The sequence below is a fragment of the Argentina anserina genome, chromosome 1, assembly GCF_933775445.1.
Source record: "Argentina anserina chromosome 1, drPotAnse1.1, whole genome shotgun sequence".
Classification (NCBI taxonomy): Eukaryota; Viridiplantae; Streptophyta; class Magnoliopsida; order Rosales; family Rosaceae; genus Argentina; species Argentina anserina.
In genome coordinates, this window is record NC_065872.1 from 2,394,844 (window position 1) to 2,420,121 (window position 25,278).

The 25,278-nt window shown below is 39.6% G+C and overlaps 5 protein-coding genes across 5 annotated transcripts; 3 read left to right on the forward strand and 2 right to left on the reverse strand.

Moving 5' to 3' along the window:
• The first annotated feature begins 945 nt into the window (after positions 1-945).
• On the forward strand, positions 946-3,028 carry LOC126786567 (glucan endo-1,3-beta-glucosidase 8). Its single transcript, XM_050512420.1, has 2 exons — positions 946-1,376; positions 1,912-3,028. Exons 1-2 carry the CDS (start codon positions 1,024-1,026, stop codon positions 3,026-3,028), a joined length of 1,470 nt encoding a protein of 489 aa, XP_050368377.1. The 5' UTR covers positions 946-1,023.
• A 7,980-nt stretch (positions 3,029-11,008) lies between these two features.
• LOC126786556 (uncharacterized) lies at positions 11,009-13,622 on the forward strand. The gene is made up of 4 exons (XM_050512410.1): positions 11,009-12,132; positions 12,227-12,433; positions 12,551-12,642; positions 12,805-13,622. The coding sequence occupies exons 1-4, from the start codon at positions 11,017-11,019 to the stop codon at positions 13,505-13,507; spliced, it is 2,118 nt and encodes a 705-aa protein (XP_050368367.1). The 5' UTR covers positions 11,009-11,016; the 3' UTR covers positions 13,508-13,622.
• Positions 13,623-14,205: 583 nt separating this feature from the next.
• LOC126784867 (uncharacterized) lies at positions 14,206-17,481 on the forward strand. Its single transcript, XM_050510398.1, has 3 exons — positions 14,206-14,722; positions 16,280-16,529; positions 16,983-17,481. Exons 1-3 carry the CDS (start codon positions 14,414-14,416, stop codon positions 17,360-17,362), a joined length of 939 nt encoding a protein of 312 aa, XP_050366355.1. The 5' UTR covers positions 14,206-14,413; the 3' UTR covers positions 17,363-17,481.
• Positions 17,482-18,878: 1,397 nt separating this feature from the next.
• LOC126788290 (cyclin-dependent kinase F-1) lies at positions 18,879-20,861 on the reverse strand. The gene is made up of 2 exons (XM_050514270.1): positions 20,331-20,861; positions 18,879-19,928 (listed from the first exon to the last, which is right to left on the reverse strand). Exons 1-2 carry the CDS (start codon positions 20,814-20,816, stop codon positions 19,044-19,046), a joined length of 1,371 nt encoding a protein of 456 aa, XP_050370227.1. The 5' UTR covers positions 20,817-20,861; the 3' UTR covers positions 18,879-19,043.
• Positions 20,862-22,035: 1,174 nt separating this feature from the next.
• On the reverse strand, positions 22,036-24,851 carry LOC126805123 (rac-like GTP-binding protein ARAC7). Its single transcript, XM_050532229.1, has 8 exons — positions 24,566-24,851; positions 24,196-24,283; positions 23,985-24,094; positions 23,700-23,763; positions 23,504-23,568; positions 23,344-23,409; positions 23,150-23,256; positions 22,036-22,432 (listed from the first exon to the last, which is right to left on the reverse strand). Exons 1-8 carry the CDS (start codon positions 24,662-24,664, stop codon positions 22,402-22,404), a joined length of 630 nt encoding a protein of 209 aa, XP_050388186.1. The 5' UTR covers positions 24,665-24,851; the 3' UTR covers positions 22,036-22,401.
• Positions 24,852-25,278: the final 427 nt, after the last annotated feature.

Here is a 25,278-nt window from a genome sequence, read left to right on the forward strand (position 1 = left end):
AGAAGCAGAGGATGTTTTCCTTACTCAAGAAAGAAGTAGGATATAGAGAGACCCCAACTGAACTAGTGGAGAGAGAGCTTTTAAGTTTGCTCGGGTTGTATTTCTGGACATTGCCTATTTGGGCTTTGATATTTTCGGCCTTTGTCCCTAATGCCCTTGTTGGAATGCACTATAAGCTCTTGTTGCCTCTCTTTTTTTTTTTTTTTTGGGATACACTTGTTGCTAGCCTTTTGTGTCGAGAAAGTTAAATCTTTTCGAAAGCTATATACATAAAAGAAGAGCCTGCAAATTGCTTCAAAAATTAACACGTAGATTTTGGCTGGAAAGTTAATGCATTGAAGGATTCTCATCGAGTAATCTAACAAAAAAGAGTCAATAGTTTTTCCTCTCGAGTCTCTTTGCTTTCTTGCGCAACAAGAGAAATCCTCGCAAACGTCCTCTTGACAATGTCATCAAGTAGAGAACTCAATGGTTTCATCATATTAAATAGAAGAAAGGTTGCATTAGATATGACGATGACAAACAAATTAGCCTCTAATTAAACACGATAGCAAAAAAACTCTCTCAACCAGCATCGACCTTAGCTTGAGCAAAAGGGCCTTACCACTTTCTTCCCTCATCTATTTGGCAAGGATAACTCAATGGGCATCCATTTTTGGCAAATCTAAACTCATAATTACTCTAGTGATAAGATAATATAGTACCACTAATCAGTTAGGGGAAACAATTAGCATGGGCTGGCTGGCTGGCTGGCATAACTGATTAACCGAATTAAGCAACGAATCTTACATTTCTTTTCTACTTTTCTCTCAAGCTTTCTCATTTACTAGTTCACTCTTTTTACCCTTATAAATACAAAACCAAGACCCTAAAGACTTCCCTTTCCCTCTCTTTCTCTCTCTCTCTCTCTCTCTGCTTCCCCTGAACCATTGGAGCCCTCAAAATCTTTCTTGATTCTGCTTCATTCAACAAAAGAATTAGATTCTCAGAGACCCTTTTGGAGATTCATTAACCAAAACAAGAATGGCGCATGACAAAGTCCCAAAGGCCAAGTCTTTCTTGGTCACAATGCTGCTGGTTCTTGGTTTCATGGCCCATAAAGGTTCGAGCTTTGGAGTCAACTGGGGGACTATGGCAACGCACCAGCTCCCACCTGGGAAAGTGGTTCAAATGCTTCAGGATAATGGGATTACTAAGCTCAAGCTTTTCGAAGCTGATCATAAAATTTTGGATGCTCTTGTTGGGACTCAAATTGAGGTCATGTTGGCTATACCCAATTTCATGTTGCAGGAGATGAGTATAGACATTGTGGCTGCTATTTCTTGGGTTGATGCCAATGTCACCAGTTATTGCTATGATGGTGGAGTCAATATCAAGTTCAGTCTCACATTTTCTTTATTTATTTTAACCCATTTTTTGGTCACTATGAGTCTGATAAGGAAAACCCAGTTTTTCTATGTTTGAGTACTGTTTTGGTGTCTTGGCATTATGTTCATATTGTGTGAAATCATGGGTTAGTTTTGTTGCTGTTGCTCTATGATTCTGATAGTTCTTGTTTTGCTTAATATTTTTGTGTCGTTTCATCTGTAACTGTGATTGTTGGTCTTTCCAATTATGTGCAAATGAGTGATTTTACTATTGAAATAGTCTTTTGTAGCACCTTTTTCCTTCTTTGTGAGACTTGGCTTGAGTTGAGTCTAGGGCACTATGAAGGGATTAATGAGACTCTAGTGCATAGACTTACCTGAAGAAATTAGTAGTCCAAGTCCTTTAAGTTTAGACAATCAACTATTGAGCTTAGTGTAGTATACATGAAACTAATACTAGTACTTGATACAGTTCACATATACAAGCAAGATTTTGAAATGATTTCTTGGAGTAGCTATGTTTATGAAAATGGGGTTGTTGCAGGTATGTTGCAGTAGGCAATGAGCCCTTTCTTAAGGCATACAATGGCACCTATTTAAAGACTACATTACCAGCCCTGAAGAACATCCAGGAAGCTCTCAACCACTTCGGGCTTGGTTCACAGGTCAAAGTCACTGTGCCTTTCAATGCTGACATCTACTTCTCCCCTGACTCAGACCCAGTTCCATCCACCGGTGACTTTCTGCCTGAACTTAAGGACAATGTGATTGAGATAATCCAATACCTATACACCAATGAAGCACCATTCACAGTCAATATCTACCCTTTCCTCAGCTTGTATGGAAATGCATATTTCCCTTTTGAATTCGCTTTCTTTGATGGAACAAACAAGCCTATCAGAGATGGTGACCTGCTCTACACCAATGTGTTTGATGCAAACTTTGACACCCTTGTTTGGTCTCTAACCAAAGCTGGGTTTCCTGAAATGAAGATCATAGTTGGAGAGGTGGGTTGGCCAACTGATGGGGTTGTAAATGCCAATATCCCAAATGCCAAAAGATTTAACCAGGGAATGCTGAAACATGCTCTGAGTGGGAATGGAACTCCAGCTAGGAAAGGCATGATTGATATCTATCTTTTCAGCCTTATTGATGAAAATGCTAAAAGCATTGCTCCTGGCTGCTTTGAGAGGCATTGGGGACTGTTCGAGTTTGATGGGAAGCCAAAATACGAATTGGATTTGTCGGGTTCTCTGCAGAATAAAGGGCTTGTAGCAGTTGAAGGTGTGGATTATATGTCCAAAAGGTGGTGTGTGCTGAATCCAGATGTTGTAGATACGGATGGTTTGGCGAAAAGCATTGACTATGCTTGTAGCCTTTCAGATTGTACTGCCCTGGGTTATGGTTCTTCTTGCAATAACCTTAGCTTAGAAGGGAATGCCTCTTATGCTTTTAACATGTATTACCAAGTTAATGACCAGAAAATATGGACCTGTGACTTCTCTGGTTTGGCGGTGGAGACCGAAACAGATCCATCAGTAGGGGATTGCCAGTTCCCAGTGATGATAGCTTATGCTCCTTCACTGTTGCAGAACAGGGGACATTTGCACTTGGTGCTAAAAATTATTGGAGGATGTTTGTTGTATTGGATTCTGCTATAGCATATAAAGCTTGTATCAAACCCCATATATGGAATGTAGCTTAGCTAGCACAGATTGTAACACGTCACTTGGATTAGTTTACGGCTTGTACGTAAAGTAGATTAATTCTTCTTGCAGGCTTTATCATGTTAGAGTCGTTTTCTAATGTGGCAGCTTTGATCTATATACGAATAGGCGAATAGGAGCAGAAATGCTTCTCCTACTTGGATAAGGGAACCACCACCCCACCTTTTTCTCTTGCTTTTCTCTACATAACGTTTCACACTGTAGATCTATCAAATCTTTCTTCATAGACAGTCAAACAAGAATATTGAAGCTTTCAAGGAGTCTGGACCATTAAAGGTGAATATGAAAGACCATGGCCAGTTGACGGGCACCCAAAACTATCTTCCACCGGAGATCATGCATGACATTATTTTTAGACACTACCGGTGAAGTCCTTGTGCCGGTTCAAGCTTGCGTCAAAGCCATGGCGGTCCCTAATCTCCGGTCCTGATTTCATCACAGAGTACAGTAAGGATGTATTCTTCCAAAGACGACGCCCTTTGTTTGCTTCTACTGAATGTGGAAAACATGGACTTCTTTGGATCTTGGCCAGTTTCCAAATGGGAATCATAATGGTATTGGTGGTTTAGTAGCAGAACGCACTGAGCTCGACTTTGTTTGCAATCATCTTCCAACTAGTGGACATATATGGTTGGGTCCCCTTAGTCCATTACTCCAGCTATGGCTTGTTCTTGTCCCAGTTACATTGTGATGACTTCAGTTTGATCAACCCTGTAACCAAGGAATCCAAGAAACTACCTATGATCTATGATGCACAGTACGGGTACGGGATACGGATATGGGTACGACATGATACGCGGATACGTTTTTTTTCTAGTATGTAGCGTTTTGGATACGTTTTGTAAATAATATTTAATATATATATATATAATAATTTCTAAAATTTGATCAAAAATAAGCAATTAAAAATTTATAACACCTAAATCTCATTAATTCTACAATAAATATAACTACATAAGTCAATGAATTAACTACTTAATAAGTTCAAACAAAATACTTTGTGAAAGAAATAGCAAAAGAATGACCCCTTGGTCATGGTACATGTTGACAAGACAATGTAAAGTCTACCATAAATTTTATTTATAGTATGTAACCAAATGAAAAGATAAATAGAAAAGGCTTTGATTTTTTTATTTTAACAGATCAAAGAATCTTATGATAAATGGAGTAATCAACAACTGTTAACTGAAAGAAGAAAGTATACCTGAACATATGTATTTGCTGTTGGAATAATCTGTAAGTTCTTTGATCCAGTAAAAGCTGAAAATCATTAGATGCAACAATTATTATAGTCACGAATCCAACTTTGACAAACTCAGATCCATATTGATGGCAATAGCAAAAACAAAAAAAAAAACAAAAAAAAACATTCTATCTTTCAGAATCACGAATTCATATCTTTTTAACATTTCTTATTACGAGTGAGTGCCCGTGAGCTGAAAAATCTTGTAAATAAAAGCATTAAGAAGCCACGTGTCAATGCAACAAAGAGCAAGGTGGATATGTGATGTTGCACCTCATCTTTATCCTGCATGAAAAAAGCTAGTTGGTCAAACAATGCAATCAGAAAAGATGTTTTATGCATCAGAAGACTAGTGATCAAGCATATACATCAGAAGCCTAGAGAGAGAGAGAGAGAGAGAGAGAGAGAGAGAGAGAGAGAGAGAGAGAGAGAGAGAGAGAGAGAGAGAGAGAGAGAGAGAGAGAGAGAGAGAGAGAGAGAGAGAGAGAGAGAGAGAGAGAGAGTGGTATGTATTGCTTGACAATTCTTGGGGGTGACCTAACAATTTGAAATGGGAGATTACTTGACTTAAGAGTATCCAAATCATATCCGGACCGTATCCGATGAATTTACTGTACACTACATAGTTAGGATACGTTTTTTTCATTCATGGATACGTGTATAGCGTATCCAGACCGTACCCGTATCAGATACGGGTACGATACAGACATACCTATATTTTGCCGTATCCATGCTTTATAGCCTATGATGCCCTTATCTGGGAAATTATATGGACTTGGATGTGATCACTTCACCAATGACTACAGGTTAATTCGAGGGCGGAAATTTGATGATGGAATTATGTTTAGTGTCTATACATTGAAGACTGAATCGTGGCGAGAGATTGATTACTTGTATTCCTACAAAGATGTAAGTTATGATGGAATCGTGGTTAATGATGCTATTCATTGGTTAGTGAGGAAAGTTGCGGATGGAGCATTAGTAATTTTATATATCTTTCCGTTTAGCAAAAGAGATGATTATAGAAATTCCAAAACCAACCATTGCCAGTAGTGCTCATCCAAAGTCAAGTCTAGGGGCATTCAGAAATTGGCTATGTATGACTATTATAACATCAGAACATTCGAGTTTAGTTAACAATGAGTTTTGGGTCCCGAAGGAATATGGAGTGACGGAGTCTTGGACAAAAATGGAGGTCTCCAAACCATATCACTACTTATCACATTCCGGTTTCTGGACAAAATCTCATGATTTGATGGAATCATCATTAGTTATGCACAATTTTACTGATGGAACATTTCGGACTCTTGATATTGGCATAGTTGGTAGGTTTCATAGCCTTGGAATCTATGTGGAGACCCTGCAATCACCGATCAAGAACAGCGTAAGAGGAGTAAAGAAGATGAATCCACTCAGTATTGCAGTAACATCCTGAATATTTATTCCTTCCTTTAGCTTTACCTCGATCTGCGATGTACAAGTTGAAATTAAATAAGAGTAGTTTTGGTAAGAAAAATTGATACCCATGCTTTGATACCGCCTAAATCATTAGGTATCAAGTTAGGGGGTTTGTCAATAGTCAATTTGTGATTAAGAGGTGAGACCCACATTAATTTTAATTTTTTCATGTGTTAGTAAACGAAGAAGTTCACTCATCCTGTAATCCATTCATCCGTTCTTAATTTCATTCCAATTTAATAAACATGTCATTAATTCTATGGAGTTTAACTCCATTGCTCATATGCTTCACTATTGAGAATTTGAGACTGAAGAAACTAGTATAGAAATGCAGGGTAGAAAGGATTGGACCTAAATCAATGATGGAATTTGGGAGCTGATGCATTAGAAATAAGTAATCGTATGGAACCTATTGGAATCTATCGATCAATTGGTGAAATTGGGGAAGGTACGTGGTTTCTTTCGCAGCGTGGTATTTATGTGGAAACCCTAGTTACCCTACCTTTAGTGTTCATATATATTCCAGAACATCGTGAGAAGAGTGCTTCTTTATCCTTAAAAATTTAGGGGGGTGTATTCAACTAGGATTCTATAGGATTTTATTGTATTTGAAGAATCTTTTGAAATCTTGTGGTATTCAATTAAGATTTTAAACAATCCATTGAAATCTCAAAGTATTCAATTAAGATTTCAAAAACTCCTATGAATTCTGGTGATATTCAAAAATCGATTGATTTTGAATGATTTCATTTATTAGTTGATTTTGTTGGATTTTGAAGTATTTTTACACTATATCATGCTTGTTAGAAATCAAGCATCTAAACATGAGATTTTGATGTACTCTTTCTCTCTCTCTCAATAAGATCAAAATTTTTTATGTTCTTAATCATGTGTTTTATTTTAATTGCTCAAATCAATTTTTGGGGGTTTTCTTGTGATTTGGTATAATTGTTGTAGGCAAAAAAGAAATGATGGTTGTTTTTATAATTGTACTAATAGTTGTTTTGCTAAAAAAATCAGTTGTATAACAATCAAATTTCAGATTTTAGAATACTATTGAATGTTAATTGGGTGAAAGTTTATACAATTGTTATTATATATTTGATCCTCATTCAAGATAGTTGCACCTTTGTGATATTGATTTTGTACCTTTGTTTTATAGATGCTTATGGAAGTTTTATAGAATTGAATCAAACTCATGTGACTTTAGGATTATGTAAAAATGAGATATTAATCCCTAATAATACATAGGGATGTTTGTTATTGCTTAACATGTATGTATAAAGAATGTCATTTCGATGAATTTTCTCCTGAAATAGAAAATGATGAAGAACTTGATATGGAAGACGAGAATCTTAAACTACTTTCTCAAAGTCAACTACAACAAAGAGCAGAGGCTAATGCTTGGAGACTTAATATTACTGAAGCTATGTGGGAAGATAGACCACGAAATGGTGATAATGAAAGTCAAGAAGATAACAATGATATTGAAGGCAATGCGAATGAAAATAATGAGGACAATGCGAATGAGAGGGATCATGAAGACTATGATGACAATGAGGTTGGAATGGATGAGTATGACAGCCTCTTAATGTATTTTTCTAATTGTCTTTGTAATTTTCACTATATAATATTTGGTTGTTTTTATATTTTTATTATTTTGTAAAATACATTATTATTTTGTAATTTGTTAAAAAAGAAAACCAACTTATTAATTCTCCATGTTCCATATTTTATTATTTAATAATAATATAAAAATCATACATGCACTTGTGAAATCCAAGCAAATCAAGACAAATCTGGTAAATACAATACAATGAAATCTAGCTGAATCTATGTGGAGTTGAAATAATCAATGGATTTTCAAAATCAATTGATTATAATAAATCAATCAGAATCATTTGAAATCAGAATTGAATACACCCCTTTATTTTCTTACTTTCCCCGTCACCTCTTGTAATTGTTATGCCAGCTTGCACCATGTTTGTTGTAGTCTCACTTGCAGTAGAAGTAATCGCCATAACTTGTTAGAAGATATATTCGTAATATGGTAATCAGTTCAAGAAAAGGAAAATAAAAACTTATTTGAAATTAGGAATCCTAATCATTCTTTATTAATTCGTGGACGTATCTCTATTAACAAGCCTGCATTCTTTAGCTTTCTGCAAACAAAATATACCAAATTAAAGCTTTCCTGAAGACTGGACCAGTAAAAGGAATATTATTGAGGTGAAGAATGAAGATGGACGACCATGGCCAGTTGACCGGCATCCAAAACTTCGACCTACCACCTGAGATCATGCATGACATTTTTTCAAGGCTACCGGTGAAGTCGTTGTTCCGGTTCAAGTGTGTATCAAAGACATGGCGGTCCCTAATCTCCGATCCAGATTTCGGCAGACGACGCCTTTTTTTACTTTTAAAATAATATATCCTCGCGATCGCCGTAGAGATTTTGGGGTTTACTCTTTGGATCTTGACCAGTTTCTCAATGAGAATCCTAATGTTGATCTTGATGGTTTAGTAGCGCCACCCACTAAGCTCGATCTTCTTCGAAAACGTGGACGCGTACGTGATTTAAATGCAGAATTCCATTGTCCCTGCTATGACTTGTTGTTGTGCGAGGATCAGTCTAGAGCGAACATGCGTTTGAGTTTGATCAACCCTGTCACCAAAGAATCAAAGAAACTACCGAAGGCACCAGAATGGAGACTACCATTGAAGCCCATTTGCAGGCACTTATATGGATGTGGATTCGTTCAACCCACCAATGAATACAAGGTAATTAACGGGCAGGAGTATAAGGATGAGGGAATTGTGTTTAGTGTCTATACATTGCAAACAAATTCTTGGCGACAGATTGATCACTTGTTTCCTTACACAGAGATTTTTGCTATCAAAGGGGGAAACGGATTGTATGCACCATGGTGTGCAGCCACCGTTAAATATTTTACTCATATCAAGGTAATCTCAACCCTTCATTTATGGGGACAAATAACATTAATTCTTAGCCATTAGATTTGTTTGTTTTTTTGTGCCATCAGTATCCTTAATTAACAGTCAACAAATTGTTGACTAATAAAACTTAAAACCCAGTTTTTCACCCTCACGGGTCTTTTCTCCACAATATTGGTCTTTGGCCGTGCGGTGCTTGCAGTGTGTGGCCAGATAGGTGAGGGCTCAGAGGAAAGAATAGGAGATGGCTGTGTTGAACTGCTATCAAGATGAGGCAACGCTGCATCAAGTTTTGTGAGACCATGGAATCAATTTGGATCGGATCGGATCCTCAATGGCTGTAGCGGCGTCCAAAGACGGTCGGAGGGGTACTCAACAGGTTGTTCGTTTGAAAGGTGTTGTGGTGGCAGAGATGATAGTGACGAGCTATTATGATTTTAGATATGTTCAGCGGTTTCTGTGATGGCTCTCCGGTGGCATGGTGAGATGAGCAAAGACTTGCTAAAAATCGTTGCCGATGGCTTGCAGTGGTGGCCAAAGACCAAGATCTGAAATTGAAATTATTCAAGCTCGTTCCAGATTTGATTGTTGTTTTTATCTTTTTTTGGACGGAGACTAACATAGACTAACAAAGAGGATTTTTAAAGAATTATGTGCTAGGCACGTGTTGCTGGTGTTTGCACACCGTTGAAGCACTGAATACACTCTCATCAAAGGGATCCTGGTGAACGGTGTTGTTCATTGGTTGATGCATAAGCGTAGAGATGGATCACCGGTGATCGTATCTTTCCTTTTAGCAGAGGAGGAGGTAAGAGAAATTGCACTACCACCCAATGGCCCAGCTGATGCGAATTATTATTGCCTTGGGTTGTTCAGAAACTCGCTATGTATACAATCGTCACGGTTGTTGATGTTCCAGGAGATTTGGTTTATGAAGGAATATGGAGTGAGCGAGTCTTGGATTGTTTTTCAGCTCTCGAGACCATTTACGCATTTATCACATTCTGGCTTCTGGACAGAATCTCATGATTTGTTGGTGTTTGAAAGATCGTCATTAGTTATGTACAATTTTAATGATGGAACTTATTGGAATCTATCAGTTGGTGATATTAGCGGAGGTGGTGATTTTCAAAGTGTTGGTATATATGTGGAGAGCGTACCTTCACCGGTCTTCCAGAATAGCATCAGAGGAGCACAGAAGATGAATCCACTCAGTAACATTTTCAAAAAGTTATTTTCTTGCTTTTACTGGCACAAGTGAAAAAAATGTGACCACCATTGTTCTAGATGCCCGTGATTATTCCAATTGAGTGTTGCTGATTGTGTATTTACTTATTTGGCCTACATATTTTTACACTGTAACTTACTATTCATGTACATGTTGCTTTCTTCATCACCTCAATATCATGATTGATTTACTAATCTTGGTGCATGACTTTCACCAACTTATTTGCATTGCAAAACTAGACAATTGGAAGTAAAATAAAATGATAGTAGCAGGTGAATTTGTGTGTATATGAGATGTTGGAGGTAACTGAAAGTCTATGTAGAGTTGTGATACAAGTGAATGAAATTTAGTAATTCACTATTCCACAACACTCTAATCAAATGTAGGTATGCTTAGTATGAGGACTGTATAGGGAAATTGATGGCTAGTTACAACCCTCCTGGTTTTTTTTTTTGGACAATGATCATTATTTTCGATCTCTTTGTATGTCCAAATTTAAAAATTTCAAATTAAGAAAATTACTTTGCAATCGCAAATTGTAATTATTAGCGCCGTATTTCCGAAATAAAATTTATTTGCACACATTCATCTTAAAATATTGGGCAGTTAAGTACCTTATTCATCTGTATCATTGTTGATACATATACATGTGGATGTCTAGTTGACCAGTCAATTACTTAATGTGCTTCCTCAAAATCTCATATTCTAATTATTGAAGATGAATACCACGCCACGCGTCATTATACAACTGGGCACACGGCAGTAGGAAACTCCCGTCTAGGACGAGGCCCAGTGATTTCAGCACCTTGCAATCACCGGGATAACTAACGGTAACGTACGTCACCTCCGATTTCAAAACCCTAAAAACAAAACCAATAATAGAGAGGGAATTTGAATTTCAAAAAATCCTAACGGCCCAGAGCTCGTCTGTTTCTCCCTTTTCAAAAAATCCAACCCCTTTCTCTCTCACAAGTTCGTTCATCTTCCTCATCACAAATCCTAATTGCTTCTCTCTCTCTCTCTCTCTCTCTCTCTCCAATGGCTTCACCCACTCCCGGAATCCTCCTCCGCCTCCTCCAGTCCATCAACTCCGCCACCAAAGTCACTGGCGACCACCGCTCCGCCCTCCTCCAAGTCATCGGCATCGTCCCCGCCCTCGCCGCCGGCTCCGACGACCTCTGGCCCAATCAAGGCTTCTACGTCCAGCTCTCCGACTCCCTCAACTCCACCTACGTCTCCCTCTCCGAGAAAGACACCGATCTCATCCTCACCAACCGCCTCCAGCTCGGCCAGTTCGTCTACGTCGACCGCTTCGATTTCGACTCCCCCGTCCCCCGCGTCGCCGGAATCCGCCCCATCGCCGGCCGCCACCCGTTCGTCGGCTCCCCTGAGCCGCTCGTGGCGCGGATCTCGCCGTCGAAGAGGGAGTTCGTCATCCAGCCGGTGTCGGATTCCGACCAGTCCGCCGATTTCATGGCGATTTATCTGTCGAATAACAAGAAGCAGGAGCCGCCGGCGAGGACGGAGGTCAAGGAGGCGAAGATCGAGAAGGGAAGATCGCCGCGGCGGCAGCCGTTTGCGAATAGAGAGAATGTCACTGTGAGAGAGAATGTGAACTCCGACGAGGGAAAGAAGGTATCTGATCGGCCGGTGGCGGCGAGATTCTCATCTCCGGCCACCGCAAAGAGGTCCGCGTCTGCGGGGAAGAAGAATGTGGCTGTAGCACCGGCGGAGAGGGATCCGTCGCTGGCCGGAAGAGGAAAGAGATCGTCGTCCCCGGCGCCGTCGAAATGCGTGGTTCCCAGCTTGATGGTGGCGCGTGAGGAGAATCGGAAGGTGGCGAAGGAGCCTTCGATTATTGTGCCGTCGAGGTACCGGCAGCCGTCGCCAATTGGGGGGCGGAGGCAGGCGTCGCCGAATCCCAGAAGGGCTTCAATTTCTCCGGGGAGGAGATTGTCTGTTGGAGGAGCGAAGGACTCTGCTGCAAGGAGGAAAATGGCGACAATTGTCGCCGGAATTTCGAAGATTTCCGATACAATTTCGGGCTCCGATAAGAATAATCGGAAGGGATGGGACGAGTCGCCTAACGTGGACCAAAAGGAGAAGCCTGCGTCCAAGAACAAACCAGATGTTCAAGCTATTTTGCGAACTCAGGTGGAGAATTTGACTCATTGAGTTATTGCCCTGCTGATATTAGTTTCGAGTTTTTTGTATGAAGATTGCTGATTTAGTGCTTCTGTATATGCAGGCAGCTCTGTCGAGGCGATTGAGCGATGCGAAAACAACAAGTGATGATTGTTCGAGTGTGAAATCGAAAGCTAGCTCACATGAAGATTCTCCAGTGCAAGAGAAGCCAAGCCATGCAGCTCTGGGTATTACTGTGCATGAAAAGAAATGGACTGATGGAAGTGTGCCATTAGATGGAGTCTCTGCAGACCTTGCGAGGCTTGGAAGGGTATGGAACTTTGGAGAAAAATTTGATCTTGTTGCTTATTTTGGATGATGCAAATTGGGGAAGTTTAATTTTATAAACCAGTAGTTTGGTATTAACTAAACCATACTTGAATTGCAGGAAGCTATGCAAAGGAAGGCACTTGCCGCCACAGCTGCCGCTGAAGCACTAGAGGAGGCCATTGCTACAGAGTCTCTTGTTAGAAGATTGAGGTATTATGAATTCATGTGCGCTCATTGGTAGTTGTATCACATATTGCGTTCTGTTGGCCATTGTTGAACTTACTGCATTTAGTGGATGATCACACCATTACTAGTGACTGATGTGAATAACGAAAATTTAAATCTAATTTTCCCTTTTCCTTTCTATCTCAGCATGTTTGCGGAATTATCTTCTACATCAATGATTGGGAATCCTTTACCTGCAATTGACCAGTTCTTTATGATTTATGATGATGTTGTAAAATCAACAAGTAGTCTGGAGTCAATTACCAGCAACCGCAATTCCGATGCACTTTGTGATAGCATTCCAACTGAGCAATCAAAATCAGTTTCTCTTTGGGTTGAAGCTGCATTGGCTACTGATCTGGGAGTGGTCTCTCTTCTTGGCCCCCAAGATCATGAGGCACCACTTACCCTACAGAAAAGTTTGTCCAAACGACAATCTCTCAATGCCAAAGCCAATTTGAAGATGTCTCCTTTGTCGCCTCAGTTCAACGCTGGTGTTGGGGAGTGGAAGAAGGGTAATGGAATGACAGAGACAGTTGAGCTCGCAAAGAACTTGCAGTCGGAGATGCAAATGTGGTTTCTACAGTTTGTTGAGAAAGCCATGGATGCTGGTTTTCGAGTGTTTGGAGAATGCGCTGCAGATGGTGGTAAGTTACCTCTAGACTGTGGCTCCATTGCAGCTGTCCTATCACAGTTGAAGCGAGTTAATGAGTGGTTGGATCGAGTTGTATCAAAAAGGAATGGTCTTCTAAATGAAAAGGTTGATCGGCTCAAGAGAAAGATCTATGGCTTTGTTATTCAACATGTTGGGACAACATTTGACAAATCATCACCTCTCGCTTCATCTTGATTCAAATACTTACCCAAAGATAGAGATTTGAGTCTCTTTTCTATTGATTTACTTACTCCAATTGATTTATGCTTTGTCAACTCCTCTTTGAGTATGTAGAATTGAATTGCTTCTAATTGTAAGATATGGTTTAGATTTGAATTATGGTACTTACTAATGTAGAGGAAACGCCTTCCATATATTCACAATCCATGATCCTCATTGTCATTCAAATTGGATAACGGCAAAATACAAGAATCATGATCATTTACCAAAGAAAGAACACAAAGCAGTTTTCTTTTACTGTGAATGTGAAAAAGAAAATAGGTCGCAAACAGAACCCTACTGGCAGAACTGCCTTCCTTAATAATTAGAAGTTGCCTATCTTGTAAGTTGTAACTAAGGTCTAGATACATCCAAATTTTTCAATGACCCGAAATATGAACACATTAAAAACAAAATCTAAAAAGAATCACACAAAAAAAAAAAACAAATCTCTATTACACTTGGCAAGTGGGTCCTGATCACCTGCACGCAAGCGAAATGCCTCTCATCACCTACCACAATCCCACACCAGGACCCTCTCCATCACAGCCGTCCAGCTCAAATCAATAAACAGCCAGATTTCACACACAGCCCAAATCACACACGCCCGTGACTACCTGGACTCGTTTATAAAGCCCATCACAGATTCACACACCTAAGTCACAACTCACAGCGCAACGCTGGAAAATCTCATTACCAAAGCCACCACCATTCTCTCTCTCTCTCTCTCTTCGAGTCTCTCACTCTTCACCCCCAAGTCCTCCTCCCCCCAAAACGTCACCGTTTCGCCGCCTCTCAGATCCTCGCAATCCCAATCGCCTCCAAACCCTATCTCTTCCATCACTCTCTCCTTCGTTTCCCGATTGCGGAGCCGAGTCGGAAATGGCGGGAGGCGGCGGCAGCAGGAAGGACGAGTCGGTGGTGCTCAACAGCACGAACGTGTTCGCCGCGCTGGGGAGCTTGAAGAAGAAGAAAAAGTCGGATAAGTCAAAGAGTGGGAAGAGCGGTCAGGCCGAGCCGGAGAAGGAGGTCTATTGGGCCCCGGCGCCGCTCACGGTCAAGTCTTGGGCCGATGTCGATGACGAGGATGATGACGACTACTTTGCTACCACCGCGCCGCCGGAATTGGGCTGGGCCGGCGCTGAGGACAAGGAGGACAAGGAGCCTGAGCGTGTGGAGGTCGGCGATATGGTATAACACTCTTTTGAGCTTATAATTGGTTTGATGATGGTCTCAATTTGATTAATAGTGCGTATATGTTTAGGGTCTGATATTGTTTTTGTGAAATTGAGACGACATATGATAGCAAATGTGGAATAGCAGATTAGGATTGGTTGCTATGCCAATGCCAGTCGATGAATTTACTGCTGGATTGTACTTGTTTCTCGTTTTGGAGAATATGATGATTGATGAGTATATTTTATGATAATGTTCCACAGGAGTTATGGAATTTATCGAATATTCGTACTTGATGATTCTGTGGAAATCTTGCCGAGTTTTGATAATTTGGTTTAATGATAGGGTCGGATAAAACAGGAGTTAAAACGGTTGTAGTAGAGAATATGCGGGTTAATGGTAGTAGAAACAAATATTTGGGAAGTCCAATCGTTGTTGTATATTCTGAATAGAGATACAATCAATTACATATGTTCTACACGTGGTGATTAATGATAGCATTGTTGATGCTATGAATAGGTTGTTTGCTGTCATTATGCTTAGATTTAAAGACCTTGAATTTACTTTCAACTATTTTTCCTTATGCTGTTAGATATAGCTAGATCTTTTCTGTCATAAATTGTCCATAATAACTATCCCATCGACACATGTACCATGTTTTACTGGTTAGTTTCTGACAGATGTGATGACAACAACCATACATCATCATATGAAAATGGTGAAAGTGCAGCTGGGTGACACGTGTTTTTCTGCCTGTATAGAAAGGCAGAAATGATTCACTGATCACATGAACATAGTTCACTTCTGTGGTCACTTTTGTCGTGAAATTGATATTCTGGCCTGGGGGATGGCCTTACGAGTATCTTAGACAATTAATTTGATGATTGTACTTTATTTCCAGTAGATAAACCTCAATGTGAGGTACATACTTGGGAGCCATAAAATTGACAACCTTGCTAAAATCACTGCCCATCATGACAGAGAGGTTATCCGGGTTAAGGATGCGCAGACAATGGCACATATCTTAAAAGGGTCAAAGTCTTACTCTTAAATGTTTCATGTAAAATGGAAACATTCAAGTTCTGTTCTGTTAGGCACAAAATGGATCAAGGCATTAAGCAATTTCTTGTTTGAATTGGCTTGTTCCTGAATCTGTTTTTACTGTATTTTCTGTGTTCATGCCTTCATCATATAATTATTGTCTCAATCTGTTGCAAATCAAATAGGTTTGTGCATGCCAGAACCTGTCATGTGCTCATCCTTGTTAGGCATGAATGGCATTCCATAACATAAATCATGCAGTGTCAACTTGATCTGTTTTAAATGTGTTATGCCTGTTAATTGTTCATGCCAACTCAGGTCTTGCTCTAGTATTGATATTTGAGATGGCCTAATGAGATTCAAGTTAGTTGTTACAACCATCTGCGCTATCACTGTGTGAACTTTATTGTATGGTACAGAATGACAGTATTACCAGATTACTATCAATTTAGTCACTTTACTAAATACACAAGTGCATTGCTTTTAAGACTGGTTAGATTCCAGAATTATAATACATAGCTTGCATCTCAGTTAAGTGACAGTGAAGAGGAAGGTCATGATGATAATGATGATGATGCGGATGAAGATCATGAAAACGAGCTTGAAGCACCAGTTGAAACTGAGACTGGTAAGAAGCTAGCTGAAGCTTCTCCAGCTCCTAAGGATACAGAAAGGCAGCTTTCTAAGAAGGAACTGAAGAAAAAAGGGCTTGAAGAACTGGAAGCAGTTCTTGCTGAGCTAGGACTTGGCAAAAGCGAGACCAGTGGCCAGGATGAAACTGGTACGTAGTCTTTACATTGTCATGCTGGTTAGTTTTTGTTAGGTAACTGTGGGTTCGTAGTTAGAATGAGTATCTATTTTCCAGAAATTAAACACTTCATACGACACTACCATGCTGATTTGCTCTAGTTATAAAATAATATTATTGATGATTGCCTTCCACTACCTGTAATAAAGTGAAACTATGGTCTATTAGACTATTACTATCATGTCTCTTATTTGTTTGCCAACACTCTCAAAACACACAGTTTGAATCTGGTTCTACCTTTATATATATATATGGTAAGTTGTCGGTTGTTAAAAGTAAAAATAATACCTTAACTTCATCGGGACTGTCGTCAAAGCTGATCTTTCCACTAAGTACTGACCTTTTTTTTTCAACTTTCATCAGATCATAATACAGGTTGTGCTTTGTTCTTGCACGATCTAAGTCTTTGCTTACTTTTACATGCAGATGCTGCCCAAGAGAAGAAAGTAGTGAACCTAAATGGTGACGTAGACAAGAAAGAAATCCCTGGGGAGAGCAAAAGTGCCAAAAAGAAGAAAAAGAAGGATAAAACATCGAAGGAGTCCCGAGAATCCCAGGATCAGCCTGATGTCATTGGAAATGCTGCGGCAGAAGAAACCGCTGAAACCGAGAAGGTAGAAGATACATCAAGTGGTGATGTTAAAGAGCGACTAAAGAAAGTGGCATCTATGAAGAAGAAGAAATCAAGCAAGGAAATGGATGCTGCAGCCCGAGCTGCTGCGAATGAAGCTGCTGCCAGAAATGCTAGGCTAGCTTCATCAAAGAAAAAAGAGAAGAATCACTACAATCAGCAGCCGGTGCGATAAGCTAGATATAGACTGTTAGGTTTTGTTTCCTTTTTCCCCTTATATGAACTCAACTCTGTACTCTTATTTAGTTTGATGCAAAAATAAATATTGGGAACGAACTGGACTGGTTTTGCAAACTTCACTGTCAACAAGATACTTATTTTACTTGAAAAGAAAAAGGAAATATATTGTTTTATGAACTTTAATGAGTTTTATCTTTTCAATCTTTTCCCTTGGCACCAAAAGACTCGGACCTAAAGATGTTTTAACTACTGAAGCTTCTGCTCTCATTGCTGCCTATTTGCATGGATTTCGAGATTTTGAAGTTGAAGGAGATTTTAAAGTTCTTATTGAGTGTATTATTGGCCGATCTCGTATCTCTTGGAGAATTCATTCCCTCATACTGGATATCAGACAGCTCGCCTAGAGGCTTGGCTCTATTAACTTCATTCATGTCTTCAGGGAGCAAAATTTTCTAGCTGATGTTGCAAAATCAGGACACACTGTCGGGCTTCAATCTTGGGCTCATTCATTGCCTTTGTCAGCTGGTGTTTTTTTTTATTTTGATCGGTTAGGGTGTGGTTGTTTTACTTGTAATTTGTTTCAGCTTGTCGAAAAAAAAAATCTTTTCCCTGGGCTGCAAGAACTTGACTAGCTCTTCAATGAAATACTTGTCTTGGAGCAGTTCCATTGCCATAGCTCTTCTAGATGGGTCAGTCTGCTCACCACAGGGACTTCATTAGGAGGACGATCGCGCCTATTCCAATTGTGCTGCAGATATGCCCCTCTTCCAATTGAACTTTCTACTTTATTAAATGTATGTCTTGTAATCTGCTATGATCCTTACATGACATGTTCAAATCTATGGACCTTTAAGCTAGTCCTCACTCACTCCCAAGGCATGCTTCAAGTTCAAGTGGCTTCTCCTATTTACTTCCAAATCCAAAGTCCCTTCATTATTCGTGTCTATCCTCACTGAAAACCTTGGCAAGGGTCAGAGTTGACGGCTAACGTCGACCCACTTGATATCCTTCAAAGTTGACTTGGCGGCATGTTACAAAATTGAGAAGTTGATACTAATAGCTACTACATTTGAGACACTAATGATATTTGTAATGGTCAATTTACTGAGGACGGAGCAACGTCCGAACTAAGGGAGCTAATCATCTCTAGATGTCCAAATCTGAGTTCTCCTCCAAATGTCACTTGTGATCTTAGTTCACTTTACAAGCTGATTGTGGATTACATGCCCCATGAACTTACTTGATTAACTTCTTACCATATTACCTAAGCTAGAATGTTTGTGCGTTACCCTCTTGTAAGTGGAGAGGTATGGAGGAGGAAGATGCCAAATCCTTTAGCATAAGATATCTAAGGCAAACTGATCTTCGTGTAATGTAATGTTTCCTTTCTGTTGTATTGTTTTATTTTCCGATAAGCTATGTCCTCTGGTTATTTACAATCTAATGTTAGTTTTGACTTTTAAGTGATGTTTACGTTTGCAGAGATATTAAGACTGAAAACTTCCAGATCAAGTCACCAAAAAAAAGACCCAATGACCCTCAAAATAATAACTTGTACAACTTCCCCGCTCTCGTTTGGACAACTGAAGTAGATATATATCAGGATTCCTTATATTAATTCTCCAAAAAGCTTTCAAACAACAGAAACAATAGACACCAGCAACAAAAAATGTCACTCAAGAAAACTGCACGAAAGAACCTGTTTTGGTGGCAACAACATCCACGTTGGCAAATTCATCAAAATCAGAGTCTGAACCCATATCATTGTAATCACGCCAGCCACCAGAATCCTCATCTGGTCCACTCTTCTCGAGAGGAACATGCAGCTCAGATAGGGGAACTGGAAGTGGCTCTTCATTGAAAATCTTGTCCTGCAGCAATTCCATTGCCATAGCTCTTCTAGCTGGGTCATAGCAAACAAGTCTGCTCACCACAGAGATTTCACTAGGGGAACGATTGGGCAGACAGGCCCCTATTCCAGTTGGATTTTCAACTTTATTAAATGAAATTGTCTTGTAATCTGGAAGCTTAACACACTCGGGCCATGTCTCCTCAGTTAGGTTTCCCAGGACGCTGATGATTCTGCTGAGCTGATCAATATCAGAACTCCCTGGAAAAAGTGGTTGCAGAGTAAAGAGCTCAGCAAAAATGCAACCCAATGACCATAAATCCACCTCTAAACCATAGTCTGTTGACCCGTAGAGAAGTTCAGGGGCTCTGAACCATCGAGTTCCAACACAGGATGTCATACCGACTTTATCCCCCTCATCCTCCTGCTCGTATGAATAAGAAGCCTTGAGAACCTCATCATCTATGTCACTTGCTGCACACGTTGCAAGACAAGATGTATCTCCATCCGCAGCATTTGTATCCTTATCAAAACCTTTTGCCTTGACCTCATCTAACACCCTAAAATACTCCTCTCTGCTCATACTTCCATCTCGAATGCTGTACCCTCCTTCAGGAATACCTTCAGGTGGCTGATTGGCATTGGCCTGACTTCGAGTGCTCTGCTCATATGATCCATCAGGAGCATATCCAGGCTCGAGCAGTATCCTTGCCTAAAAAAAGAACGACATACTAATCAGAAAATAACAAACACGATTCCAATGCAGTTATACCGTAACAAAATACAAGACTGTGTCGGATCAAAACCAGAGACTAACAAGTAATCACTTTAAATTATGACTTCTCATTACAATTGACACCCTTGCATAAACAATCGGTGCAGTTAACATCCAACTAACACTAGTTAGTTCTGATTCTACTCAAACCAAGCAACATTTTGATCCAAACATCCAAACTAATCAACCTTCACTCAGTTTAAACACTATGCTAAGCATTACATACCATTAAAAAAATTTAACTTCCAATCAAATTAATAAACTTCCACTATAAATTTACCGACTATAAGTTTATAACAGTAAAATTTCTGATTAAGTAACAGAGCAACTGTATTCTACCTGTCCGAAATCAGCCAATTTGAGCACGCCATCCTCCCCAATCAACAGATTGCTGGGCTTCAAATCGCGATGCACGATCATATTCCGATGACACGCGTCGATCCCTGAGAGCATCTGCAGCATCCACCTCTTGACCTCGCCGCAGCGAATCCCTCCCTCGCTCTTCCTGGCGGCTCTGATCACGGTCTCGAGGTCGCTGGTGAGGAACTCGAGGACGAGCACGGCGTCCTCGTCCTCGCGCCAGAAGTACTCGTGCAAAACGACGACGTTGGGGCAGCTGCGGAGGGTTTGGAGGGCCTCGATTTCGCGGAAGGCGGACTGGTAGTCGTGGACCTCCTTGAGGGCGACGGTGAGGTCGTCGGAGAGGCGGCGGGCGCGGTAGACGTCGGAGTAGGCGCCGGAGCCGACGCGCTCGAGGATCTGGTACTTGGCGATGATCTCGGGTCGGGTGTGGATGCTCCAGCTGCTCGCCGGTGGCGGATCCATCGCGAAGTGGATTGTGTGCTCCGAAAATGCACACGGCGATGGTTTTGTAAGGAGCAGTGTCAGTGTGGGACTGAAACGCAGCGTTTTGGATAGTGGAGTTTGGTGTGAATGAAACGCAGCGTTTTAGGGGATTCGGATGGTGAATGAATGATTGATGTGAAGATTTTTCTTAGTGATTGGCTGAAGTTTATGCTCGATCAATCAAACGTTCACATTTTGGTTAGCGGAAAGTAAAGGAAAGAAAATCAATTCTTTGTGTTTTTTTTTTGGGTTATATATGCACAATCATGGGCACCAAAAATTGTAATTCTCTCTAATTTTCTTCTCTTTGAGAATATAAGGTGTTAGTGCTAAAACAATTGTGCTCAATGCTTGAGTTTACATTAGGTTTTGATTAAGCTGTGTTTTTTGCTAAATTGATGAAAACTCGACTTAGAGGATTTGAGTTTTGCACCGTAATTTACCGAGAGAAAATTATATGACATTTTTACCGGCCCGGAAATGATTTTCACATGGAGTGACAGCTCTCTCTCTCTCTCTCTCTCTCAATTTACTGCCAAAATATGATAGACCATCTTTGCCAATGACGAACACAATTAGCTAATATATATAGTTAGAACTAAGGAGAATGATCAAAGCCATCTATGATCGATGGATTATAATGAAGTATAATTTCAACTTATTAGTTGGATGATTATTGATCCGCCCCATATGATTAGTGCATTTGTAGTGCAACCATATGAAAAATTCATGGTAACGTCTTGCAATAACCCACAATTTTGATTGCACTTGAAGTCGTATTTCTGTTGGAAGTATGGAACTCATGTAGGAGCCTATTAAATCAACAAGTGTTTCAAGTTTAGGGTCCTACACTGTCTCACTGGTCACTTCTGGTGAAGCCATGAACACACTTTGCCATTGGGACTTATCAAGGCAGAGCTCAAGTTCTGTGGGTAGATAGTAGTCAATATAGTCTTACCTGCCTTGTTTCTGGTATATATCATGTTCAGCATACCAAACATGAAGACCACAGCTACATTTATAATGTCTGGTACCTGGTCTCTGAATATACCAGAATAGTTGCCTCCCCAGCCATTATGATCCATCTAATTCCTTCTGGTCTCATTCATTAGGGTCTTTCATGACAATGAGACATGAATGCATTTACATGTGCAATTCCATAATCCATACGCCAATCTATCACCACTTCTTTGATGTGTGAGTGATACAATGGCTTTGCCACAAGTTCAGTTAAGGGAGTACAAAAAACAAACTACCATAACAAAACCCCAAGAAAAATAAGAGCCATATAGGAAGAGGGAGTTGTAATGGAAACTAGTTATAATTTAGAATTTCATCAACCATACATAAATTACACGAGCAGAGAATGAACAATTCCCTCCGCTTTCCCCACCAGTCAGCAGTTGGCAAAGACTATAAGAAAGTCACAACTAATGGTACTCAAACTAGAACAATACACACATAAGAATATATTAACTTTCAGCAATAAACCTCTAAACCCCCTAAGAGCAACTGCTAAGTAAACCATTCAATTCCTTCAATTTCTTGCTTGCCTGGCTTTGTCCTAAGCATCACATCTTCCGCAGACAATGCTCCTGCAATTTATAACATGAAAACCTATCAATGGTAATTTAAGGAGACCATATAAGGTACATTTGCATTCTTACTTATATTATTCAAGAACTGCATTCTTACACAGAAATTATAAATCTTTTGTTCTAGCCTTCTAAGAGAGGATAAGCATCTGCAACTTGGTACGAGTATGAAGTAGAAACCATAAATAACCCTCCCAATGCACTTTCTGAGTCAGAAGTCAGAACTAAAGCGTATCTATCGACTGGCTACCAATATGAACAACTAAATTAGGGAAGATTTGCATGTGTGAAGAGATCAATACTTCAAAGATATTTAACTGTACTGACATCACTAGCACATATATGACAACCCTGGTATCTTGATGTCCTGGATATGAGTTCAACGGACCAAAAGAGAGACTATGTCAATGAACAGAAGCGTTTAAGCATATCATCAATTTATTTTGCATTCTTTGAACAAATGCAAGCATTTAATGGAATGAAAGATGCAGATTTTAATTTTCTAACCACTTATGTCCTATTAGGTCTTTTTTTGGCATATTGATTTTGTAAATGAAGTTATTTTACTTTATTTTTTATTTTTCATGCTCTCACATGAATTGTTACTTGATTGATGAAACAAATCAATCTGGTATGATACTTGTCAAGTTATCACCCTAGAGAAGAGCACACACACTGGGGATATGTAAAACACCAGATGATGCAAGAAGTACTTACACAATTGAGCAACCAGACCTTCTGTGCCTTTTCTGCTTAACCATATCCTTCTTTCTTGGAGGTTGAAGAACAGCCTTGATGGCGGTATCAAACACCGATTTGACATTCTAATTAATCAAGTAAAGTGCAATATTTTCAGATTCAAGAATATCCTTTAACAAGATTAGAATGTAGGATTAAACTCTGAACTCTACCTGTTGGGTCTTAGAGCTGCACTCAACGTACGCTGCAGCTCCTATTTGCTTCCTCAACTCCTCTCCCTGTATATAAAGCATAATGAGCTTCTTATACAGAAAAGTAATGTATTTATAAAAATACAAATATGAAAAAGAACCAATACACACAAATGAGTACCTGAGCAGAAGTTATGATGTTGGATCCCATATGATCAGCTTGATAACGCATGTCCTCTCGAAGATCTAATACATAGAAGATACAAGGATGGTATTGAGAATATGAATCCTATATGCATGAATGCATGTGCCAAAAATATCTGCTCCTAAATGCATTACTAGTTGGGAAAGTTTTTGCAAAAGTTAGTGTCGCCTACCGAGCTTTGTACCAACAAGGACAATTGGAACATTTGGTGCAAATCGCCGAAGCTCTGGCATCCACTGAGAAACACATTACAATGAACAATTATGGTCAGTGAAATATCAAACTAAAACCAGTGGAACAAAATTTAGTAATAAATTCAAATTGATGCATTTCCCCCTTTTGAAAACTCCAAAATGCAGAGCATATGTAAAGTAGTTTGATCCTAGATCATATAAAGTACAGTGAAAAGAAATATATATATATATATATATATATATATAGGCCATGAAGTCAGTACCTTTTTAAGAACATTCTCATAGCTTGCCCTACTAATTAGAGAGAAAGCCAACACAAATATGTCTGCGCCTCTGTAACTTAGTGGTCTCAATCTGCTGTAGTCCTCCTGACCTTTAACACATATACATATAATTAGCCAAAACCCAAAGTCCAAATCTTGAAGACATGTATAAGCACTATAGAACCCAGCTGAATACAAACCATTAAATTACCTGCAGTGTCCCAGAGCCCCAAATTGACAATATTCCCATCCACAGCCACATTTGCACTGAAATTGTCAAACACTGTAGGTACATAGTCCTGACACAACAAAGAACGGATATCACTAAGAGTCCTGATCTCAACATTGATTTCCCATATTTACTTTTCACCTTCTTGATGCTTGTCAGCTCAAATATACACTATACAGAAATACTTCAGTACTCAGGACAAAGAACCAAAGCAGATAGACAAGAAAATTGAACTCAAGAACAAACCACTTGGGAGTTGAAGCAATCCCAGAGCAGAAATCTCATGAAATGTCATAAATGCAAGAATTAAAGAAAGAAAGAGAAAATCTTGGATGGGTCTTTAAGGACTCACAGTAGGAAACTTGTTGCTGGTGTAGCAAATGAGCATACAGGTCTTCCCTACAGCTCCATCCCCCACAGTAACACATTTAATGAACTTTGAAGCACTCATTCTCTCAAACCCCACAGATTCAAAACAGTAGCTCTTTTAGCTCAAATCAGTTGGACTTGTGTGATCTTCAATATAGTCAAATGCTTTAAAGAAACCCAGAAGAGGGCTGCAACTTCAAACAAAAAGCTGAAGCAGAAGTATAGCTTGTGGAAGAAGAAGAAGAAGAAGAAGAAGCAGTAGAGCTAACTCAGCTTTAAGACAAACAACAGTCAGTGACTGTATGTTGAGCTGTGAGGTTGCTAATATAGGCCAAGTTCTTCCCTAATTTCAAGAAGAAAGATTTAAAATGAAGCATATTGAGATAGAGAGCTGTTGTTCTCTCTAGTGTCTAGTCAAAGGGTCCTAACTGAACCTTTGTAGTCCCTCTAAATATATTTCAAATCAGAAACATAAAATATATGTTTTTTGAAATTTGATAAATATGGGTCCCTTCTCAAACGGTACCTATAAACCTGATAGGCCATTGCCATTCTTGGCTCCCTTTATTGCTGGCTTCCAACTTGCCCTCACATTATTTCTAGCAAAATGGGTAAAGTTTGAACTTTTACCAAAAGATTTGCATGGACATTTGATTCTTGGGTAGGTTAGTAATAATCAAGAGTTTATGCTCAAGT